This window comes from Rhinoraja longicauda, chromosome 42 (assembly GCF_053455715.1).
Source record: "Rhinoraja longicauda isolate Sanriku21f chromosome 42, sRhiLon1.1, whole genome shotgun sequence".
Lineage (NCBI taxonomy): Eukaryota > Metazoa > Chordata > Chondrichthyes > Rajiformes > Arhynchobatidae > Rhinoraja > Rhinoraja longicauda.
In genome coordinates this window covers 6,115,931-6,136,279 of record NC_135994.1, presented here as the reverse complement: position 1 = coordinate 6,136,279, position 20,349 = coordinate 6,115,931, and the positions used below count along the sequence as shown (strand labels likewise).

At 52.3% G+C, this 20,349-nt stretch overlaps 1 protein-coding gene across 4 annotated transcripts in view; it reads left to right on the top strand.

Moving 5' to 3' along the window:
• LOC144611935 (beta-1,4 N-acetylgalactosaminyltransferase 1-like) overlaps positions 1–20,349 on the top strand; it is a 95,690-nt gene that overhangs the window by 52,662 nt on the left and 22,679 nt on the right. For 3 of the 4 annotated variants that reach the window (XM_078431280.1, XM_078431281.1, XM_078431278.1), the window contains 2 exons: positions 325–505; positions 16,709–16,801. In XM_078431280.1, coding sequence (XP_078287406.1) covers positions 325–505; positions 16,709–16,801 — 274 coding nt within the window. The remainder of the gene's footprint in view (positions 1–324; positions 506–16,708; positions 16,802–20,349) is intronic. The other variant, XM_078431279.1, reaches the window with a different exon arrangement.

The window sequence follows — 20,349 nt, the reverse complement described above, 5'->3', positions numbered from 1 at the left end:
CTTCCTTATCTATGTATCTCCCTCTCCCCTGACATCAGTCTGAAGAAGGGTCTCGACCCGAAACGTCACCCGTTCCTGCTCTCCAGAGATGCTGCCTGACCCGCTGAGCCTTTTTTGTGTCTGTCCTCGGTGTAAACCAGCATCTGCAGTTCCTTCCTGCACGTTGAAGGGCAGGTCGGGCTGGAGGGGCCGAGTGGCCTCCTCCTGCCGTTGACTCTCCCGCCTCCTCAGCCCGGGGTTGCCAAGGCACAGGGCGGCCTGGACGCACTCTGACCCCAACCTCCCCCCCCCCGCCGCTCTCACTCGGCCTCTGGTTTCGTGCAGGTGAACGTGACGGCCGCCCTGGGGACCTTCGACGTGGCGGCGGAGGTGGACGAGGTGACGGTGGAAGGTGCGGGCCAGATGCACCTGTCTCTCTCCAGCGCCCAGGTGGACAACCTGAACCGCCAGCTGCAGTTCATCACGTACACCAACACCATCTTCAACCCCAACACGGCTGACACAGGTAGGCCGGGGCAGGTCACTGAGTCACCCGAAAGCACGCGCAAACTCTAGTGCAGGAAGGAAGGTGGGGGAGGGGGTGGGACAGTCAGATCAGGGACGTGTGAGAGAGAAGTAAAAAAGGGTTCATTGATTTAAACTAAGGACCTTGAGAAATAAGAACCGCACGAACAAATAGTGACATTCCGAGGATAAGGGCAAGATATCCAAATAACTAGGAGAGAGGGCAAGATGACCAGAGCACTAGGGGAGAGGGCATGAACTACTCTGTACTGCGCATGCCTCATTTAAATGCACATGCGATGTATGATGTGGGGGGGCAACAGGGGCGATGCCGGTAGATTGTGCACCTCAGTGCTCCGCTTGGAAGGAGCCCGAAGGGGAGGAATTTAAGATGTGACAATTGTAAAGTGAAGTGAATAAAAAGAAGGGATTTTCCCGACCTCGGTGTGTCTTGACAGGGGAGGCACCCAACTATCATCATATCATATATACATACAGCCGGAAACAGGCCTTTTCGGCCCTCCAAGTCCGCGCCGCCCAGCGATCCCCGCACATTAACACTATCCTACACGCACTAGGGACAATTTTTTTTTTTTACAATTTACCCAGCCAATTAACCTACATACCTGCACGTCTTTGGAGTGTGGGAGGAAACCGAAGATCTCGGAGTAAACCCACGCAGGTCACGGGGAGAACGTACAAAACTCCTTACAGTGCAGCACCCGTAGTCAGGATCGAACCTGAGTCTCCGGCGCTGCATTCGCTGTAAAGCAGCAACTCTACCGCTGCGCTACCGTGCCGCCCAACTCTGTCAACTCTGCAGACTTGCAAATAAACTATACTTGTTTCTCTAGATTGTCTCGAGCATTGTAATTGTGAGCACGCACATTTGCATCTCACAGCTGTTAACGTCCTAATTTTGCCCGACCGTGCTGTAATCTGTCCTAACATCCTCTGACGAGCCGTTAGGGGCAATTCAATTGGTTGTGGGCCTGGTGCCCAACTGTGGACATGTGGTTAGTTCAGACGTGAGAGGAACAGAATCAGGCCGCTCGGCCCATCGAGTCTACTCCGCCATTCGGCCATGGCTGATCTATCTTTCCCTCTCACCCCCATTCTCCCCGTAACCCCTGACACCCGCACTGATCAAGAATCTGTCAATCTCCGCCTCAAAGATATCCACTGACTTGGCCTCCACAGCCCTCCTGTGGCAAAGAGTTCCACAGATTCACCGCCCTCTGGCTGAAGAAATTCCTCCTCGTCTCCTTTCTAAAGGTGCACCCTTTAATTCTGAGGCTGTGCCCTCTGGTCCTAGACTCTCCCACCAGTGGAAACACCCTCTCCACATCCACTCTATCCAGTTAGATGGGTGATTGATTCTGTGCATGTTTCACCTCTGCTTTTGCAGGCACGTGAGGTAATCCTGATTGAACGACAGGTCGAAAGGGGCTGGTCTTCACTTTTTTGTTTTCGCGTGTTTGAACCGTTGGATTTGGTTCAGGTTTCAAAATAACCGCAGGAGAAGTGAAGTGCAGGGAGGAACTGCAGATGCGAAGGGAAAAAAAACTGCAGATGCTGGTTTAAATCGAAGGTAGACACCTTCGAAGGGTCTCGACCCAAAAAACTTCACCCATTCCTTCTCTCCCGCGATGCTGCCTGACCCGCTGAGTTACTCCAGCACTCTGTGTCTACCTTCGAGGAAGTGCAGATGCTGGTTTAAACCGAGGTTATACACAAAATGGTGGAGTAACTCAGCGGGACAGGAAACATCACTGGTGAGAAGGAATGGGTGACGTTTCGGGTCGGGTCTGAAGAAGGGTCTCGACCCGAAACGTCACCCATTCCTTCTCTCCGGAGATGCTGCCTGACCCGCTGAGTTACTCCAGCACTCTGTGAAACGTCACCTATCCATGTTCTCCACAGATGCTGCCCGACCCGCTGAGTTACTCCAGCACTCTGTGAAACGTCACCTATCCATGTTCTCCACAGATGCTGCCCGACCCGCTGAGTTACTCCAGCACTCTGTGAAACGTCACCTATCCATGTTCTCCACAGATGCTGCCTGACCCGCTGAGTTACTCCAGCACTCTGTGTCTATCACAGGAAAACATAGAAACAGAGAAGCATAGAAAAATCGGCCATTCGGCCCTTCGAGCCAGCACCGCCATTCAATGTGATCATGGCTGATCATTCACAATCAGTTCCTGCTTTCTCCCCATATCCCACGATTCCTTTCTCCCTGAGAGCTCTATCTAACTCTCTCTTGAAAACATCCAGTGAATTGGCCTCCACTGCCTTCTGCGGCATGGAATTCCACAGATTCACAACTCTAAAAGCTGAAATGTTTAGTGCAGAAACAGGCCATTCAGCCCATCTGGTCTGTACTGGGGCTTGGACTCCACACCGAGCCCCTTCCACCCTTTTCTTCTCATTCGGACAGCACATTTGCCCTCACCCTAACTTGAGTGCTGCGATGCCATTAACCTCAACAGTCCTCAATGCCTTCTGGAGATGAGCATTGAGCCTAAAGTCCCCACTGGATATATTAACTTTGAATTCTCCTTTACTTTATTTTGATTATTTTAACTATCATTTGTATTAAAGTCCTGTCCCCACTTAGGCGATTTTTTTAGGCGTTACTGCCGGCGACTGTCATAGTCGTAGCAGGTCGCCTACAAACCTGTGACTGGACCCTCCCCCCCACGACAATGTCTACAACAAGCTACAACAACCTACCACCTAGTCGACGTCAAGCTACGGCAAGCCACCGACAACCGGCGACCCAATCGTCGTGAGTAGGACGTCCACCTACGACCGCGCCTACGACAACCTACGGCCACACAGGGGGCAACCGAAGTCAACCTACGTCCACCCGCGACAAGTGACGACAAGCTACGACCGTGCCGGCGGCAACTGAAGACAATCCACGCCATCTTGGCCTCCGGTTTTGACGCCGGTCCCTGTCGCCGGTTGACGCGGGTCGTCGCCAATGGGATTCACCGAAGTCAGGACCGGCGACAACCAACGTCACCTGGCGACGGCCTACGACAGCGCCCCCGTCAGGAGACGTCAAGCTACGACCATTGGCGTCAAATTCTCAGTGTCTTCACTGAGTGGTGAAAGATCCAGTGCTCTGGTTGATGGACTGTAACCAGGGTAACAGGGGAAAGTTGAGGTGTTTGAAACACGTCCCTATTCCTCTGTTGATAACTTTTGCGGCTTGATTAGCTCCTTTCATATCTTCCCTGATCCCTCACAGGTCTGAAGAAGGGTCCCGACCCGAAACGTCAGCCATTCCTTCCCTCCAGAGATGCTGCCTGTCCCGCTGAGTTACTCCAGCATTTTGTGTCTCTCTCGTTTATTTAAATCTGTTGCTCCTTTCCACACATTTGCTCGATTTCTCTCTGCTCTCTGCTTTGTGTAATTTCAAGTCAAGTCAAATTTATTTGTCACATACACATACACGATGTGCAGTGAAATGAAAGTGGCAATGCCTGCGGATTGTGCACAAAAAAGAATTACAGTTACAGCATATAAATAAAGTTAATAAGTTACTATTAGTGTCGACAAAAATTTAGTCTCTGGGGTTATAAAAGTTGACAGTCCTGATGGCCTGTGGGAAGAAGCTCCGTCTCATCCTCTCCGTTTTCACAGGGTGACAGCGGAGGCGTTTGCCTGATTGTAGCATCTGGAACAGTCCGTTACTGGGGTGGCAGGGGTCCCTCATGATCTTGCTTGCTCTGGATCTGCACCTCCTGATGTATAGGTCCTGCAGGGGGACGAGTGTAGTTCCCATGGTGCGTTCTGCCGAACGCACTACTCTCCGCAGGGCCATCCTGTCCTGGGCAGAGCTGTTCCCAAACCAGACTGTAATGTGGCCGGACAGGATGCTCTCTACAGCCCCAGAGTAGAAGCAATGAAGGATCCTCAGCGACACTCTGAATTTCCTCAGTTGTCTAAGGTGGTAAAGGCGCTGCTTAGCCTTACCCACCAGTGCGGCAATGTGCGTTTAAGACAATTGAGCGCAAGTGAAGCTCTTAAATTCCACGTTAAGAGGCACGCTTTTACACGCACATTATGTGCGCATTTCTGTTGCCTCTGCCTTCTGGTAGCAAAGCCACACCCCCTCTGAAATTCTTTCTCAAAACCTCTCTTCCCATGGTTCAACGATACTTTACTGTTCCATGTACCTGGGTACAGTGACAATAGACAATAGGTGCAGGAGGAGGCCATTCGGCCCTTCGAGCCAGCGCCGCCATTCAATGTGATCATGGCTGATCATCCACAATCAGTACCCCGTTCCTGCCTTCTCCCCATACCCCCTGACTCCGCTATCCTTAAGAGCTCTATCTAGCTCTCTCTTGAAATGCTTTGTTTTTACATACAACCCGGTAAAATCGACTGGGCTTGTATTCACTGGAATTTAGAAGGATGAGAGGGGATCTTATTGAAACACATAAAATTCTTAAGGGATTGGACAGGCTAGATGCAGGAAACATGTTCCCCGTGTTGGGGGAGTCCAGAACCAGGGGTCACAGTTTAAGAATAAGAGCTAGGCCGTTTAGGACTGAGATGAGGAAAAACTTTTCCACCCAGAGAGTTGTGAATCTGTGAAATTCTCTGCCACAGAGGGCAGTGGAGGCCGATTCACTGGATGCTTTCAAGAGAGAGTTAGATTTAGCTCTTGAGGCTAACAGAATCAAGGGATGTGGGGAGAAAGCAGGAACGGGGTAGTGATTGTGGATGATCAGTCATGGAATGGCGGTGCTGGCTCGAAGGGCCGAATGGCCTACTCCTGCACCTATTTTCTATGCTTCTAAAATCATGCAGCTAGGTGGTACACAAGTGTCACCATTGTTCTGGTGTAAACAAAGTCGCAAAAAGTTAATCGTGCTATCTTCTGATCGCAGGCACACCCCCCCCCCTCCCTCCCCCCCCCACAGCTGGGTCCCCTCCCCCTCCATTCTCGGCGGCCCAACGATCGTTCTCGGCAGACCCCCCCCCCCCGACGGCTAGCTCAGGTCTTCCTTTAAGACGCTGCTTCAAACCTATCTCCTTGACAGAGCTTTGGTTGGCCAAGGCCCTCCTAGCTCTAACATGGAGTCCAGTCCACGTTGGTGAGGCCTTGGAAATGTGCCGCTGTTTTTTTTCGGCGCTGCATCAACGTAAAGAGCTGTTGCTGTTGCAGCTTGATGGAGATATTGGCGCAAAGTTAACTTCAGGGAGTTGTAATCATGCCCGAGGAGTTTTATTAAGCCGAGCTACCATGAAACCTGGATAATCCAGCCTGCTTGGAACGTTGCTGGATCAGCTTGGGACTGCTGGACGTTCTAGATTAGTGGATGTGATTCCTGTTAATTCCCCAGGACAGGCTGGGAGCTATAATTGTGAGGAGAGGCCAGTGATATCAGGATGCTGAATTGGCTTAGTTTAGTTTAGGGATACGGCGCGGAAACGGGTCTTTCGGTCCAGCAAGCCCGCGCCGACCAGCGATCCCCGCACACCGACACTAACCTACGCACACCTGGGACGATTTACATTTGTACCAAGCCAATTAACCGACTAACCTGCGCGTCCTTGGAGTGTGGGAGGAAACCGGAGTTTTTGGAGAAAACCTCGCGGGGAGAACGTACAAACTCCGTACAGACAGCGCCCCTAGTCAGTGTAAGAAAATAACTGCAGATGCTGGTACAAATCGAAGGTGTTTATTCACAAAATGCTGGAGTAACTCAGCAGGTCAGGCAGCATCTCAGGAGAGAAGGAATGGGTGACGTTTCGGGTCGAGACCCTTCTTCAGACTGATGTCAGGGGGGCGGGACAAAGGAAGGATATAGGTGGAGACAGGAAGATAGAGGGAGAACTGGGAAGGGGGAGGGGAAGAGAGGGACAGAGGAACTATCTAAAGTTGGAGAAGTCAATGTTCATACCGCTGGGCTGCAAGCTGCCCAAGCAAAATATGAAGTGCTGTTCCTCCAATTTCCGGTGGGCCTCACTATGGCACTGGAGGAGGCCCATGACAGAAAGGTCAGACTGGGAGTGGGAGGGGGAGTTGGAGTGCTGAGCCACCGGGAGATCAGGTTGGTTAAGGCGGACCGAGCGCAGGTGTTGAGCGAAACGATCGCCGAGCCTGGCGTTTGGTTTCACCGATGTAAATAAGTTGACATCTGGAGCAGCGGATGCAATAGATGAGGTTGGAGGAGGTGCAGGTGAACCCCTGTCTCACCTGGAAGTCAGGATCGATCGCGGGTCCCTGGCGCGGTGAGGCAGCAACTCTACCGCTGCGCCACCGTGCCCTGCTGTTTAGAGAAGGCTAGCGCCCAGGCATTGATATTCCCCTCTCCCACAGTGGTCCGCTAGAAGCGCAGGAGCCGGGTGGGAGCAGAGGGAGCCAACATCATGGCCTGTAGTTGGCGGACGTTCATTGCAATGTGCCGAGCCACATTTGCCCCTTCACTTGCACCTGCTCCCATGCATTCTGGCCACTGTGCAGAATTGCTCGGGCAGGAATGCAGCCCAACTCTCTGCATGTGTGCAGAGTTCCATCAGTGCCCCCTGTCCCGCAACTAGTTTACGCCTTGCAATCCAACTTCACATTGTTCATATCCCCTCGTTATCACCTCCTCCATAGCCAACAATGGACCATTGTGGGCTCGCTTTGGCCATCGGTGCCGGCTCTGATTTTGTTCTGAACCTTCATCATGCCTCTCGTTTCCCTCTCCCCTGACCCTCAGTCTGAAGGAGGGTCTCGACCCGAAACGTCGCCCGTTCCTTCTCTCCAGAGATGCTGCCTGTCCCGCTGAGTTACTCCAGCTTTTTGTGTCTATCTTCATATTCATTCAGATGTTTCATAAGCCTGTGAATTGTTTCTAATGAGGAAAGGTGTCCAATCGGGCACTCTTTAGTTCAGTTTAGAGATACAACGTGGAAACTGGCCCTTCGGCCCACCGATTCCGTGCCGCCCAGCGATCCCCATGCACTGGTTCTATCGAACACACACAAGGGATAGTTTATGGAAACCAATTAACCTACAAACCTGTACGTCTTTGGAGTGTGGGAGGAAACCGGAGCACCCGGAGAAAACCCACGCAGGTCACGGGGAGAACGTGCAAACTCCGTACAGACAGCGCCCGTGGTCAGGATGGAACCCGGGTCTCTGGCGCCGTGAGGCAGCAACTCTACCGCCGCGCCAACGTGCCGTGCCAATTTCTTGCAGCTGCCAGTATTTAGACTGGCAGGTGTGATCTTGCAGTCGGCTCTTAAAGGGACACGATACGAGCAGCACTCTTCCACACACTGGGGAGGGTTGCTACCTCATGCACGGACGCTGAGGCCGGTGAGGAAGGGAGCTGGCGGGGGAGGTCTGCTCTCTGTCCTGGGGTAATGGAGTATTTCCAGGATGACAACTGTTGCTCTTCACAGGGGGTTGTCCGGAGGACTCTGTAAAGATGAACAGTCGATGAATGCGGTCTAAAGCCTCAAAATATGCATCTGTATTTTTCTAGTCTGTAAATCGCGCATAAAGATTGGAGCAGGCAAATCCTCCGACATTTCCGCCACCTCCAACGGGATCCCAACACCAGCCTCATCTTCCAATCTCCACCCCTTTCCGCCTTCCGCAGAGACCGTTCCCTCCGCAACTCCCTGGTCAACTCTTCCCTCCCCACCCAAACCACCACCTCCCCCTGCAACCGCAGGAGATGCAACACCTTGTCCCCTGTAACTCCTCCCTCCACTCTGTCCATGGACCCCGACAGTCCTTTCAGGTGAGGCAGAGGTTCGCTTGCACCTCCTCCAACCTCATCTGCTGTATCCGCTGTTCAAGATGTGGACATCGGCGAGACCAAGCCCAGGCTCGGCGATCGTTTTCGCTGAACACCTCCGCTCAGTCCGCTCAGACCTACGTGATCTCCCGGTTGCCAAACACTTTAACTCCCCCTCCCACTCCCACACTGACCTTTCTGTCCTGGGCCTCCTCCATTGTCAGAGTGAGGCCCAACACAAATTGGAGGAACGGCAACTCATATTTCGCTTGGGCAGCTCACACCCCAGCGGTATGAACATTGACTTCAACTTCAAGTAGCCCTTGCATCCCCTCTCTCTCCGCCCCTCCCCCACCCTAGTCATCCTGCTAGTTTCCCTGTTTGCATCCCTTCATTATTACCTTTTCCACAGCCAACAATGGACCCTTGTGGGCTCCACCTTTCCTTGGCCATCGGTGCCGGCTCTGATTTGTTCTGTACCATTTCACACCTCGTGTTTCCCTCTCCCCTGACCCTCAGTCTGAAGAAGGGTCTCGACCCGAAACGTCACCCATTCCTTCTCTCCACAGATGCTGCCTGACCCGCTGAGTTACTCCAGCATTTTGTGTTTACGCCCTACTGCGGGCACCATTTCCCCGTTCCAATTAGTGGCCGATGGCGCACATCTGGCTTAGCGATAGCAGCTGTATCGTAAGTGGCGCGCCCTCTGACCTTCCCTGTTCGCCCTCTGTTCATCTCCATGCGCCGCCATTTTGAACGCTGAAAATGGCCGCCGTATCAGGGAACCCCCTCCCCACCCCTCGCTCGTGTTGCCAGTCGCCCAATGCTGCCATGGGTCGTAATCTGACCACTCCCCGGCACGGGATCCGGCCTTGACCCCCATTTCCCCCCCCCCCACCCCCACCCCATTCCCGACCTCGTCATCCCCTCTGCTGCCGGTGTGGTTGGCATGGAGAATGAGATTAATGGAGCCAATGAGCAGGAAGGAACTGCAGGTGCTGGTTTGCACCGAAGATAGACACAAAACGCCGGAGTATCTCAGCGGGACGGGCAGCATCGCTGGAGAGAAGGTGACGTTTCGGCTACGAAGAAGGGTCTCGAACCGAATCGTCACCTATTCCTTTCCTCCGGCTGAGTCATTCCAGGGTTTCGTGTCTATTAATGGAGCCAATCTTCTACCCACTTCCTTAGGTTGAATTTCAGTGCTGCCAAATGGGGAAAACCCACCACTTTGTGATTTTTTTCTTCTTTTGATGACTTCTTATGACGCGTTTGCAAACGCCAGCACCCAGGTAAAGCACCAAAGACAGGTGAAATGCTGCCTCTGGGCTTATAAACGCCAGTGGTCCAGGGAGGCTGGCAGTGCGGACTGATGTTTAGAGATACATCGCGGAAACAGGCCCTTCGGCCCACCGAGTCCGCGCCGCCCGGCGTTCCCCGCACACTGACACCATCCTGCACACACGAGGGACATTTTACCCATACACCGAGCCAATATTTCCCACAAACCTGTACGTCTTTGGAGCGTGGGAGTTTTTAGTTTTAGAGATACAGCGCGGAAACAGGCCCTTTCGGCCCACTGGGTCCGCGCCGACCAGCGATCCCCGCACATTAACTATCCTATACCCAAGCCAATTAACCTGTAAACCCGCACGTGTCTGGAGCGTGGGAGGAAAGCCGAAGATCTCGGAGAAAACCCACGCGGGTCACGGGGCAGAGCGTCCAAACTCCGTGCAGACGGCGCCCGAGGTCAGGATGCAACCCGGGTCTCTGGCGCCGCGAGCGCTGTCAGGCAGCAGCTCTGCCCGCTGCGCCACCGTGCCCGCCCGCCAATGGGCAGGGATCGGCAGGGAGCCCAGAATGGCCCTGAGGCCAGGAATGTGGGAGAGATCCTGATCTCCACGGACAGAACGGTCTCGGCACAACCAAACTCCCAGAGCCCAGTGAGGCTACCTTAAGCAACGTGGTGTCGGGGGAGCTGAGGCCAATGAACTGTATTTATTCTGGGGGTGAGGAGTCCTGGTTTCAGACCAGTGGAGTTGAGAATCGGACTGGTTGTGATATTTATACTATGTTGACATCATTTGGGGGAGTTCGACACCATTTGGGGGAGTTGGCATAAACACAAAACCCCATCAGAGTTGTTGCCTGCTGCCCAGATGCCAAGCGCACTGTTGCTCTGTTTGGTTATTAGAATTTGAACTGCACTGCAGTATGTTGAATTGAATTGAAAGATGCAGCGTGGAAACAGGCCCTTCGGCCCATCGACTCAACGCTGACCATCGATCACCCGCTCACACTAGTCCTCTACGTTATCCCGCTGTCTCACCCACTCCCTGTGCGCCAGGGATACTTACAGAGGGCCAATTAGCCTACAGGCCCAGGCCCCGCACGTCTTTGTGATGTGGGAGGAAACCGTCCCGGCCACTGGGAGAACGTGCAAACTCCACGCAATCAGCACCCGAGGTCAGGATTGAAGCCGGGCCTCGGCCGCCGTGAGGCAGGGGCTCCACCGCCACCTCCACCTCCGCCGTGTTGTCCATTCCCAATTACCTGCTTTTATCCAAGTGGTGCGAAGGAAATTTGAATTGCCACTGTCTGAAAATCCGTGACTGTCCTGAGAACTCATGTGGGAATGGTGACAAGTGGCACGGTGGCGCAGCGGCCGAGTTGCTGCCTCGCACCGCCAGCGATCCTGACCGCGGGTGCCGCCTGTACGGAGTCTGCACCTTCTCCCCGTGACCGGCGTGAGTCACCTCCACTTTCCTCCAAAGACGTACAAGTCTGCACGTTAATCGGCTTCGGTAAAGATTGTCAATTGCCCCGAGTGAATAAGATGGTGTTAGTGTGCGGGGCGATCGCTGGTCGGCACGGACTCGGTGGGCCGAAGGGCCTGTTTCTGCCGTTGTATCTCTAAACTAAACTGACCTGATAGGTACAACTAATGCAGAAGGTCTTTGGAGATTGATGGCTCGTCACTGTTCCCGGGATGTCCTGCAGATCTTCCACTTAAAGTCGAGCCTCGGACAGTTCAGCGGGATGGTGGGATTTGTTAGCCCTCCATCATGGTCCGGTTTGGCTCAGCCGCCAAGCACGACATCCGGAGGCTTCAGCGCATCGTTCGATCAGCCGAGAAGGTTGTTGGGTGCAACCTTCCCGCCCCCCCCCCCCCCCCCCCCACTGCAAGGGCCAGGGAGCGAGCGTGCGGGCAAGATCACCTCTGACCCCTCTCACCCTGGCCACAAACTCCTTGAAGCACTTCCCGCTGGAAGGCGACTCCGGACTGTCAAAGCAGCCACAGCCAGACACACACCGATCAGCCAAAACATTATGCCCACCTGCCTAATATGCTGTTGGTCCTCCGTGTGCAGCCCCATACGCAGCAGGGTGCGATGCACTGTGTATTGTGACACATTCCTCCCATCACCACCATTAACATTCTCTGTGACTTGTGCCACAGTCGACCTTCTGGCGGTTCGGACCAGACGGGATAGCCTTCGTTGCCCTCGCGCATCGATGAGCCTTGGGCGCCCAACACCCTGCCTGTCGCCGGTTTGTGGTTTGTCCCTCCTCGGACCACTGTCGGTCGGTACTCACCACTGCTGACCGGGAGCACCCCACAAGCCTTGCCGTTTCAGAGATGCTCTGACCCGGTCGTCTGGCCAGAACAATTTGGCCCTTGTCAAAGTCGCTCAGGTCTTTACTCCTGCCCATTTCTCCTGCATCCAACACATCAACTTCAAGAACTGACTGTTCACTTGCTGCCTAATATATCCCACCCCTTGACAGGTGCCATTGTAACAAGATAATCAATGTTATTCACCTTAACCTGCAGTGGTCATAATGTTTTGGCTGATCGGTGTAAAAGCAGCTTTTTTTCCGCGAGTAGTAGCCAAAAGTCTTTTGCCTCTTTTTTGCTCATGTTTAAACTGTAATGTTGTATACTTAATGTTTTAATGTTTTATGCTATATTCTAAATTGTTTACTGTATGTTCGTGTTGTTACTTGCGAGCGGAGCACCAAGGCACATTCTTTGTATATACACATACTTGGCCAATAAACTTATTCATTCATCCATCCAGTCTGCCAGGACAAGGATGGTCACTTCATGTATCAGGATGATCACCTCCTGACAGTGGACAACAGACAATAGGTGCAGGAGGAGGCCATTTGGCCCTTCGAGCCAGCACCACCATTCAATGTGATCATGGCTGATCATCCACAATCAGTACCCCATTCCTGCCTTCTCCCCATACCCCCTGACTCCGCTATCATTAAGAGCTCTATCCAGCTCTCTCATGAAAGCATTCAGAGAATTGGCCTCCACTGCCTTCTGAGGCAGAGAATTCCACAGATTTACACCTCTCTGACTGAAAAAGTTTTTCCTCGTCTCCGTTCTAAATGGCCTTCCCCATATTCTTAAACTGTGGCCCCTGGTTCTGGACTGCCCTAACATTGGGAACATGTTTCCTGCCTCTAACGTGTCCAACCCCTTAATAAAATATGTTTGATAAGATCCCCTCTCATCCTTCTAAATTCCAGTGTGTACAATCCTAGTCACTCCAGTCTTTCAACATATGACAGTCCCGCCATTCCAGGAATTAACCTAGTAAACCTAAGCTGCACGCCCTCAATAGCAAGAATGTCCTTCCTCAAATTTGGAGACCAAAACTGCACACAGTACTCCAGGTGCGGTCTCACTAGGGCCCTGTACAACTGCACAAGGACCTCTTTGCTCCTATACTCAACTCCTCTTGTTATGAAGGCCAACATTCCATACCCCCAATACCATGTGCTCTAATTTTGCCCACTAATCTCCTATGTGGGACCTTGTCGAAGGCTTTCTGAAAGTCGAGGTAAAAACCACATCCACCGGCTCTCCCCTGTCAATTTTCCTAGTCACATCGTCAAAAAATTCCAGAAGATTAGTCAAGCATGATTTCCCCTTCGTAAATCCATGCTGACTCGGAACGATCCCGTTACTGCTATCCAAATGCTCTGCAATTTCGTCTTTTATAATTGACTCCAGCATCTTCCCCACCACTGATGTCAGACTAACTGGTCTATAATTTCCCGTTTTCTCTCTCCCTCCTTTCTTAAAAAGTGGGATAACATAAGCTACCTTCCAATCCACAGGAACTGACCCTGAATCTATAGAACATTGGAAAATGATCACCAATACGTCCACAATTTCTAGAGCCACCTCCTTAAGTACTCTGGGATGCAGACCATCAGGCCCTGGGGATTTATCAGCCTTCAGTCCCATCAGTCTACCCAACACCATTTCCTGCCTAATGTGAATTTCCTTCAGTTCCTCCGTCACCCTAGGATCTCTGGCCACTAGAACATCTGGGAGATTGTTTGTATCTTCCTTAGTGAAGACAGATCCAAAGTACCGGTTCAACTCGTCTGCCATTTCCTTGTTCCCCATAATAAATTCCCCTGCTTCTGTCTTCAAGGGACCCACATTTGCCTTGACTATTTTTTTCCTCTTCACATACCTAAAAAAGCTTTTACTATCCTCCTTTATATTATTGGTTAGCTTACCCTCGTACCTCATCTTTTCTCCCCGTATTGTCTTTTTAGTTATCTTCTGTTGCTCTTTAAAAGATTCCCAATCCTCTGTCTTCCCACTCTTCTTTGCTTTGTCCTTGACTGCCCTTGTCAACCATGGGTGCCTCTTACTCCCCTTAGAATCTTTCCTCCTCTTTGGGATAAATTGATCCTGCAACTTCTGCATTCTTCCCAGGAATACCTGCCATTGCTGTTCCACCGTCTTCCCTGCTAGGGCCTCCTTCCAGTCAATAGACAATAGACACTAGGTGCAGGAGGAGGCCATTCGCACCTTCGAGCCAGCACCGCCATTCAATGTGATCATGGCTGATCATTCTCAATCAGTACCCCTTTCCTGCCTTCTCCCCATACCCCCAGTCAAATCTGGCCAGCTCCTGCCTCATGCCTCTGTAATCCCCCTTTGCAATACTGTAATACTGACACTTCCGATTTTCCCTTCTCAGTTTGTAGAGTAAAACCTATCATATTGTGATCACTGCCTCCTAATGGCTCTTTTACCTCGAGTCCCCTTATCAGATCCGGTTCATTACACAACACTAAATCCAGAATTGCCTTTTTTCTGGTAGGCTCCTGTACAAGCTGTTCTAAGAATCCAAGGGAAGGGGTGGGATTTTCCCATTCACCCCTAACTTCTGGGATGACAAGAGTGCAGTGTCTGTACCCCTCGGACTCCTCCCTGGGTTCCCCCACTGCTCAAACCCTGATCGGTAACAGATGGGATGGTGTTCATAGGTTCTAGGAGTAGAATTAGGCCACTCGGCCCATCAGGTCTACTCTGCCATTCAATCATGGCCGATCTACCTCTCCCTCTCAACCCCATTCTCCTGCCTTCTCCCCATAACCCCTGACACCCGTACTAATCAAGTATCCATCAAACTGCGCCTAAAACATATCCACTGACTTGTGGCCTCCACAGCCGTCTGTGGCAATGAATTCCACAGATTCACCACCCTCTGACTCAAGATATTCCTCCTTTCTAAAGATATCTTCTTTCTAAAGGTACGTCCTTTAATTCTGAGGCTGTGCCCTCTGGTCCTAGGCTCTCCACATCCGCTCTATCCAGGCCGCTCACTGTCCGGGAAGTTTCAATGAGGTTACCCCCCTCCCCCCCCCCCCCCCCCCCCCCCCCCCCACACACACACAGCCAGACCCACGGAGTTTGTTGGACTGTGGGTAATCTTTCATTTCACTGCACATTTATGTGTATGGGACAAATAAAATTGACTATTGACTATCGAACCTGTGACTACCTCTCTTGTCCCTGTCCAGCCATCTGATGAGCAGGCTAGACCACAGAACAGTACAGCACAGGCCCACAATATCTGCACAGAAACATAGAAAATAGGTGCAGGTGGAGGCCATCTGGCCCTTCGAGCCTGTGCGCACCGCCATTCATTGTGATCATGGTTGATCGTCCACAATCAGTAACCCGTGCCTGCCTTCTCCCCATATCCCCTGATTCCACCAGCCCCTAGAGCTCTATCTAACTCTCTCTTAAATCCATCCAGTGAATTGGCCTCCACTGCCCTCTGTGGCAGAGAATTCCACAAATTCACAACTCTCTGGGCGGACAAAGTTTTTTCTCGCCTCGCTTTTAAACGCCCTGCCCTTTATTCTTAGACTGTGTGTGTGTGGCCCCTGGTTCTGGACTCGCCCGACATTGGGAACATTTTTTCCTGCATCTAGCCTGTCCAGTCCTTTTTGTCATTTTGTGCGTTTCTATAAGATCTGTGCTGAATATGACACCAAGATGAACTCATCTCCTCTGCCCGCATGTGGTCCATATCCCTCCTTCCCCCTCGATATCCAAGTGCCTGTCTAAAAGCCTCTTAAACACCGCTGTCATATCAGCCTGCCCCGCCACCCTTGGCAGCGCGTTCCAGTCGCCCACCACCCTGGTGTGTTAAAGAGAAAAGTTGGCCCCGCACAACTCCTGTTACTCATTTCCCTCAACTCTGGCTACAGGCAGTTTTGCCTTTCCTAAGGCCATAATTCCACGGTAGCGCAGCGGTAGAGTTGCTGCTTTACAGCGAATGCAGCGCCGGAGACTCAGGTTCGATCCTGACTACAGGTGCTGCACTGTAAGGAGTTTGCACGTCCTCCCCGTGACCTGCGTGGGTTTTCTCCGAGATCTTCGGTTTCCTCCCACACTGCAAAGACGTACAGGTAGGTAGGTTAATTGGCTGGGTAAATGTGAAAAATTGTCCCTAGTGGGTGTCGGATAGTGTTAATGTACGGGGATCGCTGGGCGGCACGGACTTGGAGGGCCGAAAAGGCCTGTTTCCGGCTGTATATATATGATGATATGATGATGATGATGAATTGATTGGAGCAGCATTAGGCCATTTGGCCCATCAATTCTACTCCACCATTCAATCATGGCTGATTAAACTCTCCCTCCCAACCCCATTCTCCTGCCTTCTCCCCGTGACCCCTGACACCTGCACTAATCAAGAATCTGTCTACCTCTGCCTTAAATATATCCACTGACTTGGCCTCCACAGCCGTCTATGGCAATGAGTTCCACAGATTCACCACCCATCACTGCAGCGTAGGTTTACTAGGTTAATTCCCGGAATGGCGGGACTGTCGTGCGTTGAAAGACTGGAGCGACTAGGCTTGTATACGCTGGAATTTAGAAGGATGAGAGGGGATCTTACTGAAACATATAGGATTATCAAGGGGTTGGACACGTTAGAGACTATGTGTGACGTGAGGAGGAGTAGCTTGGAGGCGTGAGCGTTAGGGTGGGCACTGTGTTTGTTTACGGAGCTGGCTGGCAGTGAGGGTCTATCCTGGGTGCCGCTGAGGGCCGGTGCCCATGGCTGTTTAACCTGCCGGTCTTAGTGTGTGTATTTTGCATCTTACAGTGCAGCTCCAGACAGACGGACACCAGGCTTTTTTTGTCATCAAAATCCGACATGCCACCGTCCCAAAACTATACAGCTCCGGAGGCCAGCAAGGTCAGTGCTATTAACCCAGGATGAATGGAGATCTCCCACATGTCCCTCCAGCCAAAGGCATACACACACACACGTACATACACACACGCGCACACACCACACACACGCACGCACACACACACACATATACACCACACACACGCATGTACACATGCACGCACGTACACACACCACACCACGCACGCACCACACCACATACACACGCGTGTACACACACTACGCACGCACGTACGCACACCACATGTACGCACACCGCACGCACATACACATACATACACACACGCGCACGCACCCCACACACCACACACAGACACACGCACCACACACGCACGCACGTACACACCCCACACCACACACACGCGCACGCACATACACACACACACACCCCACACACCACATACACACACACACCCCACACACGCACATACACACACACACCACACACACGCACAGATGCAGGTGGCCATTTGGCTTCGAGCGAACGATCGGGTAATAAAATGAGATGAAAAGTAATAAGATATAAAAATAAATAAGAATAGACCAAAAGTACGATGTATAGAGCAGCATGGCTGTTGCAGATTGGCATGCCTGCAGCAGCAGCATTCCGCACACCTCTGAAGTCACAAGGTCGTGAGTGATCGGAGTAGAATTAGGCCATTCGGCCCATCAAGTCTACTCCGCCATTCACTCGTGGTCTTTCCCTCTCAACCCCACTCTCCTGCCTTCTCCCCATAGCCCCGTGACAAACCCGTACTAAGCAAGAATCCGTCCACCTCTGCCGTACAAATATTCACTGACTTGTGGCCTCCACAGCCTTCTGCGGCAAAGAATCCCACAGATTCACCACCCTCTGGCGAAAGGGTGTTGGTCCTATTGACCAAGCTCCCCAAAGACCACGAGGAAGCCCCTCTCCGGGGGGAAGGGGGTGGGGAGGGGGGGGGGGTGGGGAGAGGGCAGGGAGATATTACCGGGCGCAAACGCAACAAGCAGAAACGCTCTTGCATCTCAACGGGCAAACCACGTGCACGCAACCGCGCCAATTCTCGATGAGCGCAAAATTGCCGCGGTGTTTACGATCGCCGTTTTACCATATTGAATTCGTTCGAGTGTGTTGTCCATTGCCTTGGGCCCACCTCTCTCTCTCTCTCTTTTTTTTTTAATGCTGTAACCTTGAGCAAAACGCAAAACGCTGGATGAACTCAGCGGGCCGGGCAGCGTCCGTGGAGGGAAATGAACAGACTGCCGTTTTTCGGGTCGGGACTCTTCATCAGTCTGAAAGACCCCGCCCGGCCTGAAATGTCATCTGCCCATTCCCTCCACCGTGTTGAATTTGTTAAAGTATGTTGTCCACTGCCTTGAGCCCACCTAGTTTGTCGTTCCCCCCCCCTCCCCTCAGAATGCCAATTCCCCGTCCTTGTGGACCACGTTCCTTTTCCTCTCCCATCCACGGATGCTGCCCGACCCGCTGAGTTTATTCCAGCAAGTGGTGCCCTCTGGCAATGTTGTTCCGTGCCCAGCATCTGGGCTCTCTGGGTTGTTCTCCTTGAGCCTAGTTCCCCAATCACCGGCACGGCGCTGGTACCAGTGGCGTGAGTTTACCTGTGCGGGGAGATGCATTGCCCTTCGCCATGGGTGCCTGAAAAGCGTTACCGAATCTTCAAGTGCAACCCGTGAAATGTGCTGATTGTTGTCCAATGTGCAGTCATGTTGTGCTTCTATAAGATGAATGATAACACCATCTATTTTATTCCTGGAGGCACAAGCAATTGCAGGTGCTGGAAACGTGGGCAAAACGCAAAACGCTGGAGGAACTCAGCGGGCCGGCCGGCGTCTGTGGAGGGAATTGGACAGGCGACGTTTTATGTCGGGACTCTTCGTCAGTCCAAACGAGTTAGATAGAACTCTTAATGAGTTAGATAGAGCTCTTAATGATAGCGGAGTCAGGGGGTAAGGGGAGAAGGCAGGAACGGGGTACTGATTGTGGATGATCAGCCATGATCACATTGAATGGCGGTGCGTACAGGCTCGAAGGGCCGAATGGCCTCCTCCTGCACCTATTGTCTATTGATCCCGGTCCCGAACTGTCATCCGTCCATTCCCTCCACAGACGCTGCCTGACCCGCTGAATGTTTGTGTTTTGCCAATCTTACTAATTCATCGATCTCATTCTGTAGCCAAAGTCTAGCTTCCTCGTGATGTCTGACACCACGAATGTTCATGTCAACCGCGAAGTTACCAATCAAACCCCTGACTTTAATATTTTTCACTGAGCACTATCCTGCACACACTAGGGGACAATTTACAATTTTTTTACCGAAGCCAATTAACCTACAAACCCGTACGTCCTTGGAGTGTGGGAGGAAACCGGAGCGCCCGGAGAAAACCCACGCAGGTCACGGGGAGAGCGTGCAAACTCCGTACAGACAGCACCCGTGGTCAGGTTCGAACCCGGGTCCCTGGCGCTGTGAGGCAGCAACTCTGCCGCTGCGCCACCATGGCCGCCCAGTTCAGAACCTTCATTTCTAGCCTGCCCTAATCTTTATCCATAACATTCTTAAAACCCACACAGTTCTAGTTGCTATTTCAGAAATGTTTTCCCACTGCCAATCCCTGCATTCACCTGCCTGCACTTCTGAAGATAAGTCAAGTCAATTTTATTTGTATAGCACATTTAAAAACTACCCACGTTGACCAAAGTGCTGCACATCTGATTAGGAAAAAAAAAAAAGTAACATACAGTGGCAGGCGGCCAAACACAACAGCGCGGCCATCTTGAACAAAATGTTTAACTAAAGCAGAATGGTGTCCCGTGGCCGTGCCGCGCCTGCCTTTTCTCGTGTTTGATCTACTCACTGGTTCAAAAACTTTACAAAAATACTCCACCCCCACTTAGGGTTGCCAACTGTCGCACGCCCAAATACGGGTAAAGGTGACCTCACCCAGCCAGCGGCCACATGCTCCCGCTCAACCAATGGCGGCCGCCCAGGCCGGGAGGTGGGTTGTATAGGAAAGAAAACTGCAGATGCTGGTTTAAATCGAAGGTGGACACAAAAAGCTGGAGTAACTCAGCGGGTCGAATACCCGAAACCTCACCCATTCCTTCTCTCCAGAGATGCTGCCTGACCCGCTGAGTTACTCCAGCTTTTTGTGTCTACCCGGGAGGCGTGTTGCTAGGCAACCTCCATTAGGCGGCGCCTGGGCCTCCGGGCCTACACTGTCTGGGCCTACAGTGTCTAGGCCTACAGTGTCCGGGCCTATAGTGTCCGGCACAGATTTTAACCAGCATCTGCAGTTTCTTTTTCCTACCACACTGTCTGGGCCTACAGTGGCCCCCGGGCCTACAGTGTCCAGGCCTACAGTGTCCGGGCCTACAGTGTCCGGGCCTACAGTGTCCGGGCCTACAGTGTCCGGGCCTACGGTGTCCGGGCCTACAGTGTCCGGGCCTACAGTGTCCAGGCCTACAGTGTCCGGGCCTATAGCGTCCAGGCCCACAGCGCCCCCCAGGCCTAATACTGGACAAGGGTGGTCCCGTACGGGACAAGCCAATT